General features: G+C 38.9%; 1 protein-coding gene and 1 long non-coding RNA gene across 3 annotated transcripts; both read left to right on the forward strand.

Moving 5' to 3' along the window:
* Window positions 1-5,184: 5,184 nt before the first annotated feature.
* LOC117423611 (uncharacterized) lies at window positions 5,185-12,479 on the forward strand. 2 transcript variants are annotated; one of them, XR_009307550.1, is made up of 6 exons: window positions 5,185-5,471; window positions 7,362-7,510; window positions 7,655-7,740; window positions 8,159-8,323; window positions 9,725-10,134; window positions 11,400-12,479. It is a non-coding gene; the product is annotated as an uncharacterized LOC117423611 (long non-coding RNA). The 2 variants fall into 2 exon arrangements; XR_009307549.1 differs by having other exon boundaries at window positions 9,725-12,479.
* Window positions 12,480-12,495: 16 nt separating this feature from the next.
* LOC131697924 (cytosolic endo-beta-N-acetylglucosaminidase-like) lies at window positions 12,496-13,432 on the forward strand. Its single transcript, XM_058989875.1, has one exon. The coding sequence runs from the start codon at window positions 12,589-12,591 to the stop codon at window positions 12,907-12,909; it is 321 nt and encodes a 106-aa protein (XP_058845858.1). The 5' UTR covers window positions 12,496-12,588; the 3' UTR covers window positions 12,910-13,432.
* The last annotated feature ends 8,143 nt before the right edge of the window (window positions 13,433-21,575 follow it).

The raw sequence follows: 21,575 nt of genomic DNA on the forward strand, positions 1-21,575 counted from the left end.
CTTTTGTCAGTTTCAAGTTATTTCAGAGAAAATTGTGCATTCTTCATTTTTTGTGGAGGGGCACTAACAAATTTGAGCACGTCTGTATATATATATATATATATATATATATATATATATATATATATATATTCCCTGCTGTAGGCTTTAAACTACAACCCACAATACGTGGAACAGAACATTTACTACACATATTGGCGTGTAGTTTCTATATTTATTTACTACTTGCTATATTTTTGAGGGAATGTATCAAAACCATCTTAAAAACATTACAAAGCTGTTGTTTTAATGAATATATTCTTAATAATATATATATATATATATATACAGTGCCTTGCGAAAGTATTCGGCCCCCTTGAACTTTGCGACCTTTTGCCACATTTCAGGCTTCAAACATAAAGATATGAAACTGTGATTTTTTGTGAAGAATCAACAACAAGTGGGACACAATCATGAAGTGGAACGAAATTTATTGGATATTTCAAACTTTTTTAACAAATAAAAAACTGAAAAATTGGGTGTGCAAAATTATTCAGCCCCCTTAAGTTTATACTATGTAGCGCCACCTTTTGCTGCGATTACAGCTGTAAGTCGCTTGGGGTATGTCTCTATCAGTTTTGCACATCGAGAGACTGAAATTTTTGCCCATTCCTCCTTGCAAAACAGCTCGAGCTCAGTGAGGTTGGATGGAGAGCATTTGTGAACAGCAGTTTTCAGTTCTTTCCACAGATTCTCGATTGGATTCAGGTCTGGGACTTTGACTTGGCCATTCTAACACCCTGGATATGTTTATTTGTGAACCATTTCATTGTAGATTTTGCTTATGTTTTGGATCATTGTCTTGTTGGAAGACAAATCTCCGTCCCAGTCTCAGGTCTTTTGCAGACTCCATCAGGTTTTCTCTCAGAATGGTCCTGTATTTGTCTCCATCCATCTTCCCATCAATTTTAACCATCTTCCCTGTCCCTGCTGAAGAAAAGCAGGCCCAAACCATGATGCTGCCACCACCATGTTTGACAGTGGGGATGGTGTGTTCAGGGTGATGAGCTGTGTTGCTTTTACGCCAAACCTAACGTTTTGCATTGTTGCCAAAAAGTTCGATTTTGGTTTCATCTGACCAGAGCACCTTCTTCCACATGTTTGGTGTGTCTCCCAGGTGGCTTGTGGCAAACTGTAAACGACACTTTTTATGGATATCTTTAAGAAATGGCTTTCTTCTTGCCACTCTTCATAAAAGGCCAGATTTGTGCAGTATACGACTGATTGTTGTCCTATGGACAGAGTCTCCCACCTCAGCTGTAGATCTCTGCAGTTCATCCAGAGTGATCATGGGCCTCTTGGCTGCATCTCTGATCAGTCTTCCCCTTGTATGAGCTGAAAGTTTAGAGGGACGGCCAGGTCTTGGTAGATTTGCAGTGGTCTGATACTCCTTCCATTTCAATATTATCGCTTGCACAGTGCTCCTTGGGATGTTTAAAGCTTGGGAAATCTTTTTGTATCCAAATCCGGCTTTAAACTTCTCCACAACAGTATCTCGGACCTGCCTGGTGTGTTCCTTGTTCTTCATGATGCTCTCTGCGCTTTAAACGGACCTCTGAGACTATCACAGTGCAGGTGCATTTATACGGAGACTTGATTACACACAGGTGGATTGTATTTATCATCATTAGTCATTTAGGTCAACATTGGATCATTCAGAGATCCTCACTGAACTTCTGGAGAGAGTTTGCTGCACTGAAAGTAAAGGGGCTGAATAATTTTGCACGCCCAATTTTTCAGTTTTTTATTGTTAAAAAGTTTGAAATATCCAATAAATTTTGTTCCACTTCATGATTGCTGTCCACTTGTTGTTGCTTCTTCACAAAAAATTACAGTTTTATATCTTTATGTTTGAAGCCTGAAATGTGGCAAAAGGTCGCAAAGTTCAAGGGGGCCGAATACTTTTCGCAAGGCACTGTATATATATATATATATATTGCTTATCATGGAATCTGGAAGGAATGTGTTTAAAAATACAGGCAACTAAATAAATTATTACAAATCTACAGTATGTATTGGACAGAAAATAAAAAGATGATATTTAAAATACATTCATACTAAAATAACTAAAGGAATCATTTACATCAGGTTAGATGTAAATGATTGCTTGTTAACACAATTTAGTATGAATATACTTTAAATATATATATTCTTTCAAAATGTGTTTTTACAAATTGGCAATAATATGAAATCCAGACGAATGGTTTTTATTTAGAAAATCCTCCAAACCATTGTTTTATTAAAAGATGTATCATACAAAATAGAAGGGGGATCCGCAATCTAAGTACCATTAAATTAGGATAAAACAATGCATTTGTACTCTTTCACACAGTGTTACAGGAACATTCAAATAAAATAATTCATTTGTAAAAAGATAATCCAATAGGAATCCCTATGAGAATCCATGTTCAGGAACTTGTAGTCCACTCAGTTGAGTTGAACTATAAAGATATGGGTTGAGGATGGGAAATGTCTTGAAATATTGCGTTCAAAAGAGTTGCCCACAGAAAAGGACTGTGATGCAGTCTTTTAATTGCATAGTAAATCTTTATAATGGATTGCACTCTGTTACAGCAGAGGGTCTATTTTATTCAACACACTGCATAGAGAACAATGATGCACATTTAGCCATAACAAATGAGTACAGTGGGGAATTCTTGATGTGCTGTGGGGTGTCATATTGTAAGAATAAAACTGTGAAAAGGGAAAAGGAGCAGAAGAGAAAGCTAGTGCTCAAACCTGCAGTGAATGGTATTTTAGGGAATCCTTGACAGACTTTCATGAAATCAACTAAAAGGCTCAAAGCTATGTGGGCTAGTCGACGAAACACCGAGGATGGAAGGTGCCCACTTGAAGACCCCAGAGATGTACCCTACTTGGCTCAATCCAGACGGTTGTCATGCTGATGCGCTGGGGAGACCGCACTGTGGTTGATCCCCGGAGCCAGCATCGCAGTCGTTGTGTGTGCTGATGTGCTGTGGAGGCAAAATGAGCTGATTCCTGGAGCCAGCATTACACTTCAGCCATTAACACCAGACAGAAGGATATCTACATCATCAAATGGAAACAAATGCAAATGGATAGAAATGCAGATGGATTTCAGGACATGAACAGCAAACATGTTGTCTCTTTGGCATTTATTTTTTTCTTGTTGAAGCCAATGTCTGGCAATGTTTGTAGGCACGTGGAATCTCATTACCCAAGCCATTGGAAAACAAATTGATTATTCAGAAAACAATCTTGGACTCAATATTGATCTGAACACTGCAGGACTATATATATATATATATATATATATATATATATATATATATATATATATATATATATAGTATACAATAGAACAGTAAATGGAATAGTACATTCACATATTCTTATATATTTGTAATCATTTTAAATGTTACTTTATTTTACTTTTTATATTAACATAGTAGCTTTCTTGTTCTATGTCATGTTGCAGTCATGCTATAGCAACATTATATTGTTATCACCAATAATAAAGTGTTCATTTTCTCAAATGGGTTTTCATTATTGGCTCAGATTGTGTTTTTCAATGATTCAAGCACAAAGAATTAAAGATGTGGTCTCATACCTATTTTAAAATATATATTGTATATATTTAACTGTTAAGAATAAATTTATGTTGAAGATATTAGTGTTTTATAAACTCCTACTGTTGCAAGTTGCAACAAAATCGTGTCAGATTGTTGCTGAATAATCTAAAAGCTGAAGGAATCTACCTTGGGAAATTTAAACAAATAGGACTGTTAACAAGGTGGATAAAATGCACAGAAAGTTAAACTTCAGGATTGCTTGAATTAGGGACTGTCCAACTTCAAGACACATTCCTGTTTCTAGTTCCAGCTCAATTTTCCAAGAGAAAGCAAGCTTTTTGCTTCAGAGCGAGAGACAGCCAGGTTTATTTCATGGAATCGTTACTGTGAAGGACACTTTGGAGCAGATTGGGAATGAGCTCATAGTGCCTGACTCAAGCCAAGAATGCATTGTTCTGCTGTAATCCTGCCAGGAAAAACTTCACCAGGGCAGGCACTTCTTAGCAGATCATTTCATGGCTAGTCTGTACTGATAGATCAACAAGGTTATATATCTCCTGCACATTGAAAAGCCTCATTGGCAAGCCCAGACACAGTACTTAGCAGGATGAATTTTAATTTACTAAAAGCTCCATTGTAATTATAATAAAAAAGAGTAATCTTCATAATATCACCAACTGAAGGAGTCTTAACACACGTTTTACAATCTTCCTTCCCCTTCCAAAACGCCATTCAAAACGCAATGCAGTGACACCACAATGGCACTGCTTTAATTGCTGGTATTGCTGTGGTGCTTTGCATGGAGACCCAGAGCACTGCATTCAGACCTCTCATACACCTTGCCTGGCCAGCACTGCCATTCTCAAACTCAACAATAAGAAATGCTTTTCTGTTAAACCCAACCTTCCTAAAACACCCATTACAGGCACTCTCTGTGAGAACTAGTGCTATTAGCAATCTAACACTGGCTGTTAAAATTTGAATGATCTTTGCTTTGTGTCCCTCTTCTGACTGTTACTGATTGGCCAGGCAGCTGGTTGCACTTCAGGACTGTGAAGAAAATCCATGAGTTACAACATTAGTGATCCATGGCAGCACTTTCATTTGTCTAGCAGCACATTTCAATATTTTAGGAGGATTTCACCTGGAATAAAAAGGTATCTTAAAGTGCAAATTTTAACATTTGATAACGATTTTCACCTTCAATTCAGTTGTCATTAATGCAAGTGTTTTTGTGAGGGTGTGTTTTGTTTGTATTCTTTTTTTTTGGATAAAATTACTGTTGTGCTTCCTGGATTGAATCCGAGCTTGCATATTGCTATCATAACCTCCTGCTGCTGCAAGTAGAACAGACAATAAGGGAGCAGTTTACAGTAACCGAGTAGGAAGGGTTCAAGAGGGGAGGAAGTTCATGTGCAAAAACACCTAAATAAACGTGAGGTTACTCACTGAGCAGGTAAGATCCCAATATAGAGTACAATAGTATTGGACTAACGTATTTCTTTTTCATGGTCAACGCACCACTGTGTTTCTTAAGACTCCGCTTGTAGTTCGGACGAGTCCGCAACAATCTTCTCCAAGACCTCTTTCACGTGACCAAAAAAAAAGAAGCCATGACCTTGAAAACACCCACTCTGTGAAACAAAATGAACCACTCATCGCTAACTGGGAAATAAGTACCGTCTACTGTAAGTGTGGGTGTTCTGCTTAATGATACAGTAACATAAACAGGCTGACTTTTAAAATGTAGGGAGGCAGGGAAAGGGAACTGGACACAAGAGAGGCTGTTGCAGGAGAGACAAAAAGAGAGAGGGATGAAAATGGGGGCAGGGTGAAACGAACAGACCTGGCCAAGGTACAACGAACTGAAAAAAGCAGGTAAGTTAGACTTGACAGGTGGCTGCAGCAGGCTGGTAGCTAGCTAGCCACAATACATACTTTTGAAAAACACATGATACACCAGGCAATGTGAATTAAACGAAATAAAAGCTGTTCGATATGCAAACCCCCTGAAATTAAATTAACCTCCAGGGTTATGGTTTTGTTTTCACGCTACCGATGAAAGAAAAAGTAGTGACAAAAGCTATAATTTAGGAATTAAAATATTTTAAAGTAATAATAGGGAAATAATATTACTGCTTATAATTACTGCTCTTGTGATCTTAACTGGATTGAGGCATTATTGAATTTTTTACTGAGAGTAAAATGACACAAATGAAAACTGCTTATTATTACGTATTGAATTTACTAATTTGGGTGAACTTTGTGCATCCTGTCACTACTTGCAGTCACACCCCAGGTTTGTGGGCACTGACGTACAGATTAACTATTGTGACAAGTTCCTGTAATAGGAAAGCAGAGATAGCTCTGGTGATTTAAGACTGAGCAACAGCTTGCTCCTGCTGACCTCAGTAATGCTAGAAAGGTACAGTTTACATTGGCATGCTGCAGTCTATTTGCAAACATCCCTGATTAGCAAAACCCATTAGCAGAATGGGATGCCCTTTTATTAAAGATTGACACTGCCTGGAATATTTCTGTTTAAATAAAGTCAGTTACTGTCTGGTTCGGTGCAGTGGAGCTTTGGTGCCATCTTGTGTAAGGTCGTGGTATTTGCAGTTAGTTTCTTAAGTGCAGAATACGTATTTGATTTTTTTAAATTTTTTTTTTTTTTTTGCACTCATGGCTTCCAATACTTTTGGATTTAGTTAATATACCTTTTTTTTCTCCAGTATAAGACCCTTTCTCAGCTGGTTCAATTTAAGACGTTTCCATTGCAGGGTGAGTGCTGAGAATATTATAACAAATAAAACAAGCTGTAATCATGTCTGTGAAAGAACATCACCAACAGCAATAAAACCCTCCTAAAACCACTATAGATGCAAATCACAGTACACTGGCGACATTCCCAGCACAATAGTATCAGTAATAAAGGAACCGTGAGGATTGCTTACTATTTAATTTCTTATTTTGTGTAGATGAAAACACCCTTTGAAAGACCCATCATTTAAAAATGTCAATTTTTAAGGACCTTCGGCAGCTTAGAAAAATGTTCATCTTGCACCCAGTACTATGTACTGTACTATTATTATTCATATAATTTTAAAAGGGAGGCAGTGTGTGTTCGTATTTTCTTCTTCAAATTTCAACGCTTTTTAAATTTTTTTTGCAATAACTCTTTAGTTTATATAATGTAATGTAATTGCCTATGGATGGAGGTTTTAGTGCTCTGTCAATATAGAGTGGCACTATACATTTCAGTCAATAGGTGGCACTGTTTGAAAGCATATTGAGGAATGCGATCTGTTTCAATTTAATTCACAAACGTTTGTTTAGTAGTTCACCTGCAGGTTTACAACCTGCTTCTCGCACAGGCACGGCGTCTCTGTCCTCGGTGAGAAATAAAACCACCTGGTATGAGACTAACTGACGAGTGAAACTGATCTGATTTGAAACAGATACAAATAAACATGGCTTGGTAACATTTCCTGTTAGCCTTTCAACTATTATGACATTTTGCTATGGATAGTCATGAGTTCTGGACTGTGATTATTGAGTTCAAAACCAGTCGTCCTGAATTCTGTGAAACTTTACATGGGCGTTTGATACAAGAAGTTATTCAACATGCTGTGAATGCAGGTCATGGTATGTCAGCCCCTATATAATAGTGTGATTTATCTGGCTATGCCTTGAGATCTGCTCATCACATCATGATGGAACTCGCTCATCGGTTTATCCAGTTGAATCTTCATGTTTGTCTCGTTTCAGGCACTTTCATCACAGAGTGGACAGATGGAGCTAAGATCTCTGAGTCGTTCCTGGCAGGAGAGTCATCATTAAGGCGCCGTAGCAGATAAACTGGTTCAGATTGCCCAGTATTACAGCTTCGACTGATAAACATTGAGAGCAAGCTAAGTGTAAGTTACACAACAATATGAAATGTCATCGTCTACTTGTCTGTCCACATCCCATCCCCAATCAGAAACCCCTTTACCCTGATTGATTATTATTAGAAGAAAGATGGAATAAATTGTACTGGGTGCCTGTCATTGTGTCTGCAGGAGAGCGCTGTGAAGAACACGCCCTCTGTCTTGCACTACCTGACGTATCGGATGCACCAAGGTGTCCCAGAGAGCCTGATCATCAGGTACGACAGTGTGCTGGAAACCGGCGAGCTCAAATGGCAAAACTAACAGAATGAAAAGAACATGGAAGGAAGGAGAGAAGTGTGGCATCACCATACGGTTTTTTTTTAAATGTTGCATAACCTTATGTTAACCATTCACATATCCTAGATATCAAGTGTATAAATATACATGATTAAATATACAACAAGTAAAATTACAGGAGATTTAGCAATGGCATTCTGGCTCTGTGTCCGACAGAGATGAAACGCAATGGAGGACACATCATATCTGAGGCATTTTTTCTGTCCATTTAGGTCATAGTTCAGGGCTAATTTCTCAAACAAGGCAAGCAAACACCTCTCACAGTTCCTTCAATGTCAGACTGCTTTGGTTCTTCAGGTGCATTTACATGCTAAAGGCTGAACATTTTCCTTCCAGTGTGTTTTTTGACTCCTGCGACGGATTCTTCACTAACTACAGCTGGATGGAGGACCATCTTGAGCGAACGGTATCCTGGCTCCCAAGCGGCTGGCGGATGTCTATGTGGGGGTTGACGTGTTTGCACGAGGGGCCGTCATTGGAGGGAAGTTTGACACCAACAAGGTTTGTACTGAACCCAGATGCTACAGGAAATTCAATCTTTCAAGGTAGAAATGTGAAGACAAAACCCCCATTCAACTTTTAAATGGGTTCAGATGCTACATTCGTGCAATTGTGTGTTGCCAGCGATTGAACAAAATGTTTGAAAGGGAAACTTGATCGACAGTAACTGTGTGCTACGTGGCACACTTGATATGTGCTTGTGGCGACTTTTTTATTGGGGACAAGGAATTCAAAGAGAAAGGCATGTCTGTCCCTTACTCCTATTTACTCCTATTTTTTTTGAAAGAAGAAAAAAGATTCCTGTAGAAAAAAACAACTTGAATGTGTGTCTTAAAAATCGTGTTCAGAATGTGGCTTTTAAACCTTTTTAATGTGTCAGCATTTTATTATTCAGATCTTTTTTTTTCTTGGTGGCCCTCAAAATAATGTAATTAACAGCCCCAACGGCATTACATTGCAATGCAATCATAACACATTGCACATATCAAAGGGGTGACACTGCAGCCATTTGGATTTGTAAAGTGTTTACAGTATAAAGCAGATGTAAGCAAAACGTGCTGCTGAGTTTTCAAAGGCATGGGATGTGAGAGCATTAGGTTGTATTAAGCGAGATTGCTGCGTGCAGTCAAGACCAAACAAAACCTTGTAGTTTGCATTTTTCTTTATTGTGTACTTAGATTTGTATTGTACATTTTAAATGTTATAAAAAAAAACACTGAGCCAACAAAGAGAGATCCCTGGGCAACTGCCAGTAAGTTATTATATTGAATAAGTAATACTGCTTCATATGAAAATAAAGAAATCAGTTAGATAAGAACATTACATAATATACTGCATTGCACTTTTTCTGTAAAAGTTAGAAAGCTCCCAATCAAGTAATGAGAAGCGGGATTATTTTCAGATTCTGGAGTCTGCTGTTTGAATACCTGCCGACTCACAGTGTGTGCGTGCTTCCCTTCATCGCTTCCTTCTGCCAGGGCTTTGGAAAGCACATGTACTCCAAGGGAAAAGTAATGAGGATTGCCTGTCTGTGTAGCTGTCTGGCTTTGTGCCATTCTTTTAGTCTTTTTAAAGATACACATATCCATTTGCGTTGAGCCATAACGGCTTTTAAGCAACTAAAATACAGGTTTCCTTATGTAATAATAAGGACCAGAAACTCTAATATTCCCTGCAGACACTGTGTCTATAAATGTGCTATGTCAAGTTTCCTATCTATGTTATAATGCATAATGTTTTTTTCAGAGTTCAACTTCTAGAGTTCACACAAACTATTTCCAAATTTCTAAAAATGTAATAAAAAAATCGTGACTTAAGGGGATAAAGCTCTTACATTACCTTGCAATGTCAAGAAACAGCACAACAAACTATTTAAAAAAAATGTGCCCCCGTTTCCTATAGGTAGAGGAAGTGAAGAACTGGTTCAACTTGAGTGCGTAGGAAGTGAAGAACTGGTTCAACTTGAGTGCGCAGGAAGTGAAGAACTGGTTCAACTTGAGTGCGCAGGAACTCCAACCTCTCTTTGTAGACATGAGGCCAGAGGCTGTGGAGAACGGCTGGGTGTGGACCCGAGGGTGCCCGGAGGATGCCTGGAATGGAGGCAGCTCCTCATTGGTGGAAGGGGTGATCCCTGCCTCCCTTTTCTGTGATTTACTGCCTTGATGATGATGTGCCATTTATCTATTTTCACTATGTGTATGTAATCACTAAGGGACTGCTAAATTGTGCAGTACACTGTGTGGTTTTACTGTTGGTCCTCATGCAGAAATACATTGTGGAATCCACAAGAGAGAGAGCTTAAGAATTAAGTGGTAAGTAATGTTATATTTTAACAGGTTGTTTTCTGTTCGTGTTCTGGCACCTCCCAAAATCTTCATCTCCTTTATTTATAAATTGGAAGGAGTGTCTGATGTGAAAGTTGACCTGGAACTTAAGACCCATCACGCCCCCTTCTGTTCGTTTGAGGACATTATTATTATTATTATTATTATTATTATTATTATTATTATTATTATTATTATTATTATTATTATTATTTTTATTATTATTATTATTTATTTCTTAGCAGACGCCCTTATCCAGGGCGACTTACAATCGTAAGCAAATACATTTCAAGTGTTACAATACAAGTAATACAATAAGAGCAAGAAATACAATAACTTTTGTTCAAGCAAAGTACAAGTGTGACAAACCACAATTCAATAATACAGCAGATAATAGTGATAGTTACATCAGGATATGATTACATAGTGCTAGTTACATCAGGATGTGATTAAATACAAAGTACTACAGGTTAAACACTTGGCAGATTACAGTATTTTGAAGTACAGGATTAAATGCAGTAAAATAGGGGGCAGATAAGAGCAAAATAAAGCACATTTAAATGAAGGGTGATAGTGTCCCAGGATACAAACAGAGGAGTTCTACAGGTGCTGTTTGAAGAGGTGAGTCTTACAGAAATACCAGGTGGGCACAGTGTTATTCATCATTGGGGACCTTCAGGTTTTTATAAGAGTTGTATTAACTAATGCATTCACCTTACCATTTTCTGTATCTGTCATCACATCCTGGTGACTTTTTAAAACTCAAGACTTGATTGCATGGGGCAGGTTAAAGGTTACAGTCTGTGATGTACTTAGAACTTAGACATGTTTCTGAGAGCTCAATTGGGGACAACAGGTGTGTTTTAAACTTCTAGGATTTAAAAAGTCTCAATACAAGAGTGATTCTAAAAAGAAAGATGAATGCAATATTTAAGATAACTGTAATAGTTCAAAACCATACCAAATTGTTACCTTGTGTTCTAGTAGGTGGAACATGTACAATAATGTCCAACATAGAGCACAGTAGGACGTGTGTGGCCTGAGCCCTTGTCGGAGCAGGACAGTATGATGCAGCAGTTCACCCAGCGCTGTGGAACCTGGACCCTGATTGGGGAAGACATGTGTGCTGCTTGTGCTGCAACTGTGCTGCTTGTCCTATATTAGGAAACGCCTTAGCTTTTAAGGAATTTTACAGCAATTACAAAACAAAGGCCGAATTGTTTGTGTTGTGTTTAATCGGTGTGCGTTTTCAGGTGTTTTCTGCTGGAGCTGAAAGGCTGCCTACTTTGTAAACATCTCCCAGGTGCGGCCAGATGAGCAGGAAGGTCATTTCCTCCTCAGGATCGGGGAGGTGAAGGTACAGCGACTCTTTCACTGTTAGAGAGAAGGAAGCTTGCTCTGTAAGCTGCCCTAAACAAGCAGAACAGGAGACCAGAGGGAGCCTCAATCACAATGCATTCGCTCGTGAGTTATTTAAATTGCAGGCCCTCAACAGAATAGTTATGTGAATATGAAACTGTATTTTATTCACCAATGGCTCACAAGTTAAAGGCTCCACTTTTCAAAGAAAACACTATTCTGCCACATACAAACAAAAAGCATTGAAATGCATTCTTAGCTTCAGTAAAGCAGGATGGGTGGAGATTCACGGTGATAAGGGCAGCAATGGAAATGGTATAGAAGGCAATGAAGGGTAGGAAATTGCAATTTAAAATCTTGGGGACTGCACCTTTAAAATAGGGCACAGTCATCAGTTGTGGAATCTGTAGTCATTGATCCTTTGTAAAACTTAATCTACTGAAAACCCATCAGGCACTGTGCACATTTTCCTGGCCATAGGGCAGGTTACACCAAATTGGGCTAATGTAAAATGCAGCAGTTTGTTGCATGCAGCGTTTTCACTAATGTTCAATTACATTTTTGCTTTTTAAATATTTTGTTTATCAATGTGATTATTCTGTTTGCATTGCCTATGTCACCCGTGCCTTGAAACAAAAATGCTACGTAATGAAATCATTTTTCCGTGAACCATATACCTTGCTTTACCAAATCTTTAAAAAAAAATACAAAAATAAACAAAAAATATGTGGCACAACTGCTTTTGCATTCGCAGCCTGGGTAAGAATCAGACTTGAAGGAGTTAAGTGTTGCAGTGTAGTCCTCAGTAGTCCATTGTCCTTGTTAAAACATCACACATTTGGCACAATCGTTGATCTCTGCTCTAGACTGAATAAAAAAAAGGCGGATGGTAGTTGAGAGGATTTGAGGGGCATTGCCATTCATTGAGAACCGCGCAAAGTTTGCATCTGCTTTGTTTATTGTGTAGGTGCTCGATGCCGAGAGCACCTGCCCAGCAGCAGGTACAGAATCCCAGCATGAGTGATGTGGTGTGGAGGAGAGGGATGGGGGTCGTAGACAGAAACACCCTGCAGCTGTACCTCAATGCCAGCCCTGCACTGGTCCTACCCTGCCCACCATGCCAGCCACTTCCGGGTGCACTGGCGCAAGCTGAGGTGCCCTGAGCCGGGGGCCCTCTCGGAGCAGGAGCAGGAGCAGGCCGTCCTCATTGGCAGGGCATACTCTTCAGTCTACAGAGTGGTGGACCTTGCAGTGCCTGACGCTGTCGACGGGGACCCCTGCTGGCTGGAGTTTCTAGTGCAGCCGGTTACCAAAGAGGGGTTCACTGGGCTTAAGTCAGAGTGGGGGAGATTAACCCTGAGGTACGCAGAACCCTTCCTGTCAGAGGCAGACAAGTCTGTGTAATAATGCACTGGACTTTATATTCGTTTTATCCTCATCTGTTTAATGTGTTGTGTTCTTTCTAATCGTTGTTTATGCTTATATTATCATTTACCATGCTTATGGACTGTTCCTAACTGGACATTTCTGAAGTAAGAAGGGGGAAGCATATCCATGTTACGCAGGATTCAGCGCTCAATGCTTCACCTGTGGGCTTCTCTGCCAAGCACAATGCTAATATAATTCAGAATCAACCTTGAGGAGTCTTTTCAGAAGAAATTGTTGCTGGATAGTCAGTGACCATGGGAAATGTCTGGAATGGGAAACAAATTCTTAAGCAGAAACAACAATAGAAAATTATACTGAACACACATGACAGAATATTAAACAAGAGACTTAATTTTAGGAAAAAATAGGTGCATAAGTATATTCATTGTTTCTGTGAGACTTGATTGTCTTTTTGGTTGAAGTGAAGTATATAACTCACTTTTCTTTTAATCCAGATTTTTAATAAACACACTTATGGCACCTGTGCCTTTTTTCTCTCTTTCTGGTTTCTGTGCATATTTTTTCCTCAAACAGTCAGAACAGTAATATTGAGGTGAAATGATTTGATCAAGTCTAGCCACACCCAGACTATCAGAGAAGGATTCTGTTATTTGGTTTAAAAGGTAGCGAGAAATAAATAATAATAATAATAATAATAATAATAATAATAATAATAATAATAATAATAATAATAATAATAATAATAATAATAATAATAATGTTCACTGTTGCAAAAGTCAGTAAATGTCTATAATTTAACACACCTATTTTTTATCACCAAATTGTATCTGAAATTGGCTGGTACACCCTCCCTCCCTTAACTAATTATTCAAAACAGCATGCACACAGTTTTGAGCTTAAGTAGATTTAAAATTAGTTTTTTTTTTAATATAAGCTATGTAAGAACTTGCGTCTTTATGTTTGGTGAAAAAAAAAAAAAACTTTCTGGTATATTATCCAGGTGTTCCATGTGTTGTCCACAGGGGGGAAGGCTTGTCTGCTGTTTCTGTTTCTGACTTTTGTAACAGTGGAGAATTAATACATAAGAATGTGATTAAAAAGCACAGAACTGAAAATACAGATACACTATCATATACTGGTGGTGGCTGATCTGCAGCAGCACTTGTGGGGAAACTGATAGTGAGTCAGAGCAATGAGGTGCTCCATTCTCATCACTTTGAAGTAGAATACTGTATTATATTCCATTTCAAAAATGTTAACCACATAAGAAGTTTACCGTATGGGACATGTGCATGGTAACGCTCGAGTGCACCATGGTGCATACTACAGTATTATGAAATATACTATGGTGTGTCGTAGTTCATTGCTCTGTGATTTACTACCCCATGCTTTTACAACGGTATACTGCAGTAAAATAGCATCCGAGTTTGACGGTTTTTGATACTGGATGCTGTCTCTTCCATTCATTTTCACTGGCATTCCAAACTGTACTGTGTCCTATTATCCCAATCGAAGTGAAAGCCTGCTGCTAAATGGCTGATTCAACTGGAGTCAGAGGAAGCAGCATGTAATTGATTTTCTTTTTATTGAAATCCAGGATCACAAATAGCTGTAACTGGAGGGGACTCGCTTGACTTTGTCTTGGATTTGTATTATCTATACGCTCATTATAGTTTTCAGTGCATATTGCATAATATTTCTTAAAACTGTATTTGAATCTTTTACAAAAAGGCTTTATTAGCCGTGGTCCCATTCACATTATTCTCCTGCTGGTGGAGGCATCGGTTACAGTTTCTTGTAAACGCAGCAATGAAAAAGACTATTCTTCAGAGCAGCTACAATATTACAAAACCACTATTAAATATAATGAGAGCATCACACACATCATACATAACCCGCGAACATAACCCATAAGACACTTTATTCAGGTTACATATATTATGGAACACTTTTACAACTCTGTACAACCAGTTGCGCAATGAATTATAAAATGCATGCAGAATTGCAATGAGAGCCAAATGACTACTCTCAGCAGTTTTACATCAAAATCACCTTTCCTATCCTTACTGGTTTGATGCCTGCGGTAACAGAGACTGTAAAGTACAGCTATCAAGATATATGATACGTATTCTATATATGAAGGCTACTAGCAATATCAATTTTTAATCTGAAATGTACTTTGAATATATTGCAGCATATATATTAGCATATGCCAATATATAATAAATAGTCTGTTTCTAAAGCCTGCTCGCAATATTAATTTTTAATCTGAGATGTACTTTAAATATATTGCAGCATTCCAAAAAATTTCATTTTAATTATGGGTTATAAGACATGAAAGACTGAACACAGTATACTACAAGGATGCTGACGTGTAGGGCATAGGCTGTAGGGTGCCAATTCATGTCATGATGTAGTGTTGATAGATCCAATGCCCGGGAGCAGTCTATTTAAGTATTATAGGGTTGAATTATGATACGCAATATGCAGCACACACTTGCCCAAATGAGCTGTTCGTCACATGACTGATTGCTTTGCTTTGCAAAAGAAATCTCTCATGTATTCTGCAATACAGGATGATTCATAACCAATGCACCACATGGACAGTAATTCGTCAATGTTCCTTGGTTTTTCACAATGACTAAGCCAATGGTGTGAATAATATAGTGCTTCAACAACAGTGCACCTGCAGCAGATGGAGGTTAAACAACGCTGCCTGCAAGTTCTGCTGTAGCCACGGGAAGCAAAACAAAAATAGATTTTTCAGTCTATAAAGGGTTAAAAGTGCAATTGAGGCATTCAAATGTTAGTTCTTACTGCTAGATAATGACTAGTGTCAGCAGTGCAATGTCCAAAGCTAAAGGCATCTTTGTAGGTTTACGAGAACAGATTGAATTTAAAATAACACTTGAAGCATTAGGGGCAATCTCCATGTGGCGGGACTGATGCAGACACAGATCCATCCTGAAAAAGCGGCACAAAACTACCACATTGTATTGTGCTAACCTTGTAAAAATGAAAGTGGGGGGGGGGAACAGTAGATTGGATTGTGAACTTGGTTTCTTTGCTGGCCTTTGGTTGAATCAGGAAGTCTTTTGTGTGCTTTAAAATAACAAGATTGTTTTAATCGTGTTTGTCGCTGGTGGACACCGGAGGGGGGGAGGGGGGTTGTATTTCCTTCACTGTGTTCCCTTTATAGTCATTATGTACGCTGCGGACTAGGCATTTCAGAGTTCAGTATGCAGTCTTTTCCCATGTGCTGCAAATTGTTGCTGGAGCCTCGCCTTTAATTATGCAGCAGTATGTAATGTCAGTGAAGGATTTTATGGTGTTTTTCTTAATATAAGCAAATAAAGCAAGGTAGTTTTTTTTCTATAACCATGGCCCTGTTTAAAAAGCAGCTGTGAAGCATTTTCTGAATAATTTGTTCCTGCATTGGCGATAAGCAAGTACTCCTAGGACTTGACCTGCGACACTGTCAACTTAGAAATGTTTCCCCCAAGTCTTACATTCGCTTTCCGAGTTTGCATCAGCCAAGATAATGGTAACATTTGCACTTACTTTCCAGCTAGTGCTACCATGAAAAAATAATCAGTTTCCGCCTTGGAAGTATTCAAGATTAGTAAATAAACTATAAGCACCTTCGGGGAATTATCTTTTAAAGCCCTGAAAAGATGATAAGAAAAAACAAAACATTTTTTTAATACATAAAAGAATTACATGAAAAATATGTGCATATGAAAAGAAAAAAAAAACGTAATTGTTTTCTCTTTATTAACATCCTTAATAATCCAGAGGTTCATTTGGCTCTAAAGTATCTATTTGATATAAAACATGTTTACATTACATTTTATTTATTTATTTTTATTGCTTTGGCTGGTCTGTTAGGAGCACTTTACAAAGAGTACAATATAACAGTGCTGGGTCTCAGAGTTTGGGGGATGTCATACTGATGGATAAAATATTGTAAAAATGGTAATTACCTGTTACGCTGAGGACATTTGTATTTGTCATACTTGTAAGCAAGGTGCTGTAAGTAGGCAATGGGGGTACATAAAGCTGGATCTGTGTATACTGTTTAATTTTTAAATGCAGATTTTATGGCTGTTAAACAACAAAATTGGCTTTTAATGTTTGTAAGCTCCAGCTGCCTCAGTCCTATGTAACTATAGTCTTTTTGTCTCCAAGGTTGATCATTACAGGAGCTCTGGAGTTTTATTATAGCTTCATTAATTGGGGGCGCTTATTATTTTTTGGAGGGGTGGTGGTGGGTGGAGGTGGTGGGGGCAATACTGTGCATTTGTATATTTCTTCCTATAACCATTACTGTGACAAAGCCAGGGTTCCCCGGGCACAGGAGCCATTGCAGGGTGACAGGCTTGTTTTGGTGCAGGTCTTTGCTGTCCATAAAAGGTTTAATAAGGAACCACAGGGACCAGAATCCCGGGCTGAGGAACAATGAAAAAATGAACATCAGCAATTTCTCTCAGCACATTTACACAGCACCTTTCCCAAAGTTCAACAAGAATAAGCAGGGATGTATTATTCAGGGACTTTAATATTGAAAACGGTGACTCTCTGGAATTAGTCATCTTACTGTAGGTGATTTAGTTCCCTTAGTTTCGTTTTTTAGGGTTCAGTCCCTCAACGCTGAAAGTGTCCCTTTCTGAGGAAATATTGGATCTCACTTTACCTGCACCCACAGTTTAAGTAAAGCAGATAGGCATGGTATGTGAGAACAATGATTTGACCAACAAAGACAACCAAACCCAGTTGATCTGTCTTGGCCTATAATCCGTGCCGTGCAATTATAATGAAATGCATGCTGATAGCTGCTGTAGAAACAAAGCTTCAAGTCATAATTCTGTGATGAGCGTGTAAAACATTTACAGCTGTGTATGTGTGTCGTAGTCAAAGGGTTAGTCTAGTCTTTATTTAACAAATACATAAAGACTAGACTAGGCATTTGAGGACGGTACAGATTATGACCAGTTCCCCTGAACACTTCACTCATCTGAACCATTTGTTTGGATGAGAAAACAAGTCTCCTGTCCTGTACAATCGTGTCCCAAAGCTACTGAATTAGGCCACTCTCGGCTTATCCTTAAAGCAGCATTAAAATAACCGTAAAAGTAAAGTCTTGTTGTTTGTTATCACATGCCTCCTCCTTCCAGTTTTCATGAGCAGCAGTTTCGCACAGCAGCAGCCCTGATGTCCTCACTGGACAATGGTAAAACATTTAATAAAATATTTAGTTTAGCCCCAACAACATGTGGATTTAATATCATAAATCTATTGTGAAGAGTGACAGTAGAGGCATCTGCTGCTGCTGCAAATGTAAAACGTATTAAAGCAGCTTGCAGAGAAGCTTATGTGCTAATGAAAGATGAATGACAGTGCTACAGGCGCCACAAAATCTTCAATTCACAGCTCTGCAAGCACATCACATTCCTTCCTTGAGCACCCCTTGGCATTCCGTCCTGAGCATGACAACTGTTGAATTATAATGGTGATTTTAAGTTGATACCACCAATGCCAGGCCTCCAGAAGCTGGTGAATTAGCCCCAGCTAATTGTTAATGGAAAACTGGAACTTTGTAGCAGTCACATGGGAGGGCTTGGCATTTGACGTGTGTTTGTGTGTGTGTTTGTCAGTGTGTCAGTGTGTGTGTCAGTGTGTGTAAGTTGAGCATGTGTTTTGTGTTTTTTAGGGAGCCTAAGGGGCTCAGCGATGCACAGAAAAACAGTTTGAGTTTGGCACCCCCTACCCCGCAGGCACTTTATAACGGCTCATTTTGAGGAAATTAATCTGTATGCTGCCGAACTTCTCTGCCTCTGGTGGCTGTAATTGCACAGATATAAATGACCTGATGCCTATGAAAAATGAAAAACCCTGCGACTCCTCCTGCTACTGACTCGGTGCTGAAGCAACGGGGAACCTTTCTTTGAACCAGGTGATTTGTAGAGAGACCTCCAGGGTGTGTTTGTCAACTTCTCTGTTAAATATAGCACCATTATATGCACAAGCTATATGACTGTTTATCTGTATTTGTTACTGGCTACTATAGTTTGTACATTTGTGTATGTATTATAAGCTGTACATTTAAAGGTATTATTAAGTATAGTGAACGATATTCGTAATGCCTGATTTCACACACCCTGATTAGCATTGAACTTGGATTACCTAAGGGTAGTCAAGTTGCCACCAAGGTTGAATTAAGTCTTTTTTTTAATGTCACCTGCTGAAATAAATAATTGTAAATGTACTCTGTATAACCTTATCAGGGGGTATTCTCTAGCTATCATTGGAGCCACGTAATGAATCACTAATTTCTTGTCAAACACATGCCAATGGTGCACGTCTCTCTCAGAACGAAGGCAGATATTAACACCAGATTGAAATGCATGCGATCAAAGCCTTGGGTCCCGAATGGAGATTGAAGGGGGGAGAAGGGGGAGACAACAAGTGCTAAAGCTGCACATTCACCAACACTGCATTTCCCTCGAGACACCCGCTGTTACACAGAACAATCAATTTGGAAATTAAGTAGCTGGGGTTCTGGATATCTTAAAAAGGACTGGAAACAACAGGCCAGCTTTATGGCACTTTGCGAACGTTTGCTTTTACTTACAGTATTAATGAGACAACTTGCACCAGTTGCACCAACGTTATAAAATGAATAGGTAACAACCTACAATGGAAATGTTCTACTTACTCCTAAGCTGTTCTAAGCTAAGGCGCCAGGAGAATTTCTCCTCACAGCTCAGCATGTCAGCACACTTCAACCATGGCTTGAATATCCCCTACCTAGTGTGTGGTATTGTGATGTGAACTAATGCCCAAGGGGAATTGATTGAAACTATCAAACTTATTCACCAGTCCCAGGTTTCTGGAGGTTAAAGACATAAGACAACTGCAATGTATTGCCAGTACTCCGGAGCACCAGAACATTTTATTCGTTAAGTAAACCGCTGCCCTCAGTCAATCCAGATAAAATCCCTTTTTCCCACTTGGGGGTTCTAAATATGTATAAGCGCTGATCATTAGTGTATTTCTAAAAAGGTGCGCTACAATCATCTGCTGCATCCTTGAAGTTTGTCAGGAGATCATGTTATTGGCCTGACCAGGGTTACCTAGTGACCTTGCTATGATCTGAGTCGTCCAGCAAATAACCTTTCTGTTCTCCAAGACAAGAAGAGCACAAAATGCCTTGATGAATACTTAAAACATGTAGATTCCCATCTGAAATTCACACGCTGCCTATTTGCCTTGAGCTTTGGGGAGCTTCTGGTTACATCCCGAGAGCCTCCCACATGTTTGCGTTGCTCCCCCCACCCCCCAGAAGCGCTTGATCTCTCACATGTGGAGATGAATTGAGTCACAGAGATCTTTTAGCCCTTGTGCGCTACCTGGTGACCTGCATTTAATGAGCGGCAGAACCAGGGGAATGCGCACTCAGGCACTCGCAAAGCCTTTTGAGCTCCACACAAATATTTACTAATGCTTATGTAAGTAATCCCGAGGATCACTGAGTCCCGTTCCTTTACTGTCAATTATTTTTCCCTTTAAATTCCTCCCCCTTATTCAGTCCTTATGGGTGGAAAGGTTCCCTTGAATGAGTTTCAGCGATGTTAATTATTGTATTGTGCATGGGACAATGGTGGGGGGATTGGTAATGGTCAATAATGGGGCCTCAGTTATACTAAAATAAAGCCCTAAGTTTTTGGTTAGTATTTTCTTTTTTTTTTTTGTTGGTTTCGTGTGTGATGAGTTTGATGGTCTCAACCAAGTACTGGCAGTGGGTATGAGTCCTCATACTATTAAAACCACCACACTATTTTGGACAGTCAAACACAATTGTAAGTCCCAGGACTGAATGGCAGTCAGTTCCATTGTCATTTAGCACAAAATTCAGTCAGATATCAAGGTCAGTATTGAGCCCCTACAAAGCCAACCTGCTTGCCCTGGGTTTGGTAACCAGGGACTTGCCTCTGGTGTATTTTGGGATCTGTCCTTCACCACCTAGAGTTTGTTACATTATTAAAGCAGGATCACACCACACCAATTTAACAAAGTACAGTGTATTCAACAGGGTTTTTTTTTTGTGAATTTTAATTTGGTGTTCATGAAAGTTGCCACAACATATTTGAAACCAGGTTCATTATTCACCTGTGACAGTTGTTTTACCATTGTGAAAAAAAGTTGTCTGTTTGATTTTTATCAGTCCTTCATTATAAAATTGTACCCTAGTAAAAGCATAGCAAAGTGTAATGAAGCATAGTGAAAGCATAGGTAGCCTACTGTAACCATAACAAAGAATAGCTAAGTATGGTAAAGCATATTAATAAACATGGCAAACCAGGATAAACTATGTCAAATGCATAATACGGGAAAGGCGCAGTAAAACTGCAAAATACCGTTGTAAACTTTTATAAGGGTACCTTAAATATACAATAGGTTGATGGTTTAGCAGTACCCTATGAACAGTAAGCAAGTGGGTGAGAAAATGGGAAAGACAAAGTGATCATTTGATAAGGAATGATAAAGACTAGAAAAAGTTCTAAACACTGTAAGAGCGTGTATGCCTTTGAGTCTGAGGGTGATTATGCTGACGTTGTCCAGCTGGAAGAATGACCTCGAGGACGGATGACGACACACCCCTGCACAGGTGTTCCAGGTAA

The sequence above is a fragment of the Acipenser ruthenus genome, chromosome 17 (genome assembly GCF_902713425.1).
Source record: "Acipenser ruthenus chromosome 17, fAciRut3.2 maternal haplotype, whole genome shotgun sequence".
In the NCBI taxonomy this organism is placed as follows: Eukaryota; Metazoa; Chordata; class Actinopteri; order Acipenseriformes; family Acipenseridae; genus Acipenser; species Acipenser ruthenus.